A 3151-nucleotide genomic window follows, 5' to 3' on the forward strand; every position below is an offset into this window, starting at 1 on the left:
GAACCATCAAGATATAATTTTCTATAAACATTTTACCGTACAGCTATGTTAAAAAAAAGTTATTTACTATATGACTTTTTGTTTCATCATTGTTAATAAAAAAGGAAGTTCCCGCGCTGCAGACTACAATAAAATAGTCCAATTTGTACTGATATATGCCGGTTAGAAAGTTTATATTTTACAATTACATACACGTGAGATATAAAATATTTAGATATTTTGACTATCGAAACATGACATTGGATAGCTTTTGATTCGTCAGGTAGCATGCGAAAACGATCCCGGGACGCCCGTCGAATTGACGAATATGGTACCGCTGGCACTGAGCACCGACGAGCACCCAAATGCCCCCAACTTCATGTGGGGAAAACGCTTAATGCGTTTTGCATGTGTTTTTACTTTTTACAGCATGAGCTTTTCCAGCAACAAAAAAAATCGTGGCTGCATTTGTTTGAAAGACATCTTACAGTACCAACTTAGCAAGGTAGCCACTTAGAATGAGATGGACCTCGTTTATAAATATAATTTTAATCTTCCTGTTAGAAATAAATAAAATTAAAACATCATTTCTTAGTCTCGAGCAAAGTATAATTTCAAAAACTATTTTTTTTTCTCCACACTAGTTGGACATCTAGAGTTTCTTTTAAATTAATCATTAATCGACGTATATCTTAACATATTATTTTATATTACAACTATAATAAATTATCGATATGATATACCACTTAAAAATTAGAATATTTACACGGTAGCTTCACCACAGCGTGACGTCTTACGTCAGCACTATGTGATTCAAGGATTTTGCAAATGCGAGTATATAAAGGAGTCTTATTAAGGCATAATATTACATTCATTGAACTTCAATCAGTAAAGGTGAGCCTCCCCTTACAGGTAATCATAAACAATATTGTAAATTTTCAAAATGTTATTTTTTTTTAAGAACCTTTTGTATACTCGTATGTACATAGAAACTTGTTTCAAAAAACCCAAAATGATCTGAAAATATCATGATCATATGATATTTGAACTTATTTCGAAAAGAATGTTCAATGAATACCTTTATTTTTTAGATTTTGTGTCTTTAAATATTCTATAACTTATATACTTATATAATTTTTTTATTAAATTACATATTTATATTTGAACTCTATTCAAATTCGAAGATAGAATCCTGTGTCATGGTATAGTACGTGTCAGTTAGATATCAGTCATATGTAGATCTGAATTCGAGCTGCGTGTTGGAATAACCTAAAAAAGCTCCAAGCTCCCCGAACTCCTCCTTTAAAGGCCTTGACTCGACGGAGGGATTTTAACAGAACGTTAATATACTTTTATATTTCTCATTCAACAGAACTCAAGATGAAACTCATCCTCGTACTCGCATTCGTGGCGGTGGTCGCCGCACGACCCGACGATGACTTCAGCCGCTACGATAACTTCGATACCGACGAGGTGATTAATAACAAACGTCTACTGAAAGCTTACATGGAGTGTTTCATTGAAACTGGAAAGTGTACACCTGAAGGCAACGACTTTAAAAGTAAGTGGTCTCAGTATTAATTAAATTAATTTGTCAAATTGAATCCTGGAAGTATATCAAGTTTTTCAAGTCTGGCAGGTGCAAATTATTTCTTCTGTCTTATTGTAATTTATACTTTCAAACACGCACACACACAGGTTAATTTATTGATTACTTTTACTGTTTGCGATCGAACTTTGATAATTATCGTACTAAAGATTTTAATAATATTACGCCGAGCTACACCGAGCTATCATAACGTTGATTATACTAGAATATATTGTATCTATTTTTAAAATATATAATTAAAGGGAACCCTTGTACTACTATAAATATTTTTTTATATTTATCAGATTAATAAATCGTATATGTAAATAGTAAAGTTATAATAATATGTTGGTTTGTTATTCAGAATGGATTCCTGACTCCGTGGAAGATAGCTGCAGCAAATGTTCTGAAAAACAAAAGACGCTCATTGCGAAGGTGATCCTTGCCATTAAAGGAGAATTCACTGATGGCTGGGTGAAAATTAACGAATTATATAACCCTGAAGGCAAATACGATACAACCCTCAATGAATTCATTGAAAAATACGGACATTAATTTTCACACTAGCACTCTTCTTTTAGTACTGCTACTTGTTGGAATCAAAACCGATACTAAAGTATTGTCATTTATTAATAATAAATATGTATAATACACAAATAAATATTATTATTCTTCATAAAAAAATCCTACCTTAAAACGGTATACATACATAATATATATATATAATATAATTATCCTTTTTAATAAAAAGTTGTTAGACCAGTATTTTTGTATAAGAAACTGTCTGAGTTCAGCTAAGATTCATTTATATCTAGAGTTTATTGACTTTGACAATTTTAATAATAAACCGGTTGAGCGAGATAGAAGCAAAGTTCGCTTATTATGTAAATTCGTTGCATTACAATTATCGTTGAAAATATTTCATTTTTCGATTCAGGATACGCGTTTGATTTCAAAATCATAAAAAATCAAACACTCTAACCCAAAAACACTATCATATGTTTTTAAAATCTTTCATACTTTCGATGAAATGTATTTTTTATTCTATTATACCTAAAAGTCCTCTATCAATCCTCGAAACTGTTTAATGTAATGGTTTTCTAAATGCTAACTCGTTTTTTAGGATATTGAATGAAATTTACTAATTAATCACTCTAATTACTTACAAACGCAAGCAGTAAATAAAAATATAAACACTGGACGAAAATCAAACTCATTTTTTCTATCTAATAAAAAAAATGTCATTCATAACCGCGTGTGGACTCCTACGTGGAGTCATAATCATTCAAAGTCACAATCCTGAACCCATATAGAAATCAAGGAAATCTGAGGCATTATGATGTTTTTCAACGAAACTATTTACAGTTTTTATATCTAATACATAAATCATTTGGCTTTACCAGGTGTTAAATAAAATTTTTATATGAGGAATCTGAACTTGTGAATTGAATCTTTATTAGTCTCTGCGATGGGAATTGACATAGTGTACGTGGCTTATATCCATCATTATTAAATACATACATCAGTTATTTAATAGTCATGTTGTGAGAATGGTTTTGAGAATGGACGTGGATGGATATAGGT

The 3151-nt window shown here is 30.9% G+C and overlaps 1 protein-coding gene across 2 annotated transcripts; it reads left to right on the plus strand.

Annotated features, from left to right (window-relative positions):
- Nucleotides 1-846: 846 nt before the first annotated feature.
- LOC135193788 (allergen Tha p 1-like) lies at nucleotides 847-2222 on the plus strand. Of its 2 annotated transcripts, none has more exons than XM_064217767.1 (3): nucleotides 847-891; nucleotides 1352-1540; nucleotides 1932-2222. In XM_064217767.1, the coding sequence occupies exons 2-3, from the start codon at nucleotides 1360-1362 to the stop codon at nucleotides 2120-2122; spliced, it is 372 nt and encodes a 123-aa protein (XP_064073837.1). In that variant the 5' UTR covers nucleotides 847-891; nucleotides 1352-1359; the 3' UTR covers nucleotides 2123-2222. The 2 variants fall into 2 exon arrangements, with proteins under 2 accessions (XP_064073837.1, XP_064073838.1); XM_064217768.1 differs by having other exon boundaries at nucleotides 859-873.
- The last annotated feature ends 929 nt before the right edge of the window (nucleotides 2223-3151 follow it).

Source organism: Vanessa tameamea, chromosome 18 (genome assembly GCF_037043105.1).
Source record: "Vanessa tameamea isolate UH-Manoa-2023 chromosome 18, ilVanTame1 primary haplotype, whole genome shotgun sequence".
NCBI classification, from domain to species: Eukaryota; Metazoa; Arthropoda; class Insecta; order Lepidoptera; family Nymphalidae; genus Vanessa; species Vanessa tameamea.

Coding starts and splice junctions, on each gene's coding strand:
- LOC135193788 (XM_064217767.1), top strand. CDS start 1,360: ATGAAACTCATCCTCGTACTCGCATTCGTGGCGGTGGTCGCCGCACGA. Junction 1,541..1,931: donor TGAAGGCAACGACTTTAAAA/GTAAGTGGTCTC, acceptor TTTGTTATTCAG/AATGGATTCCTGACTCCGTG.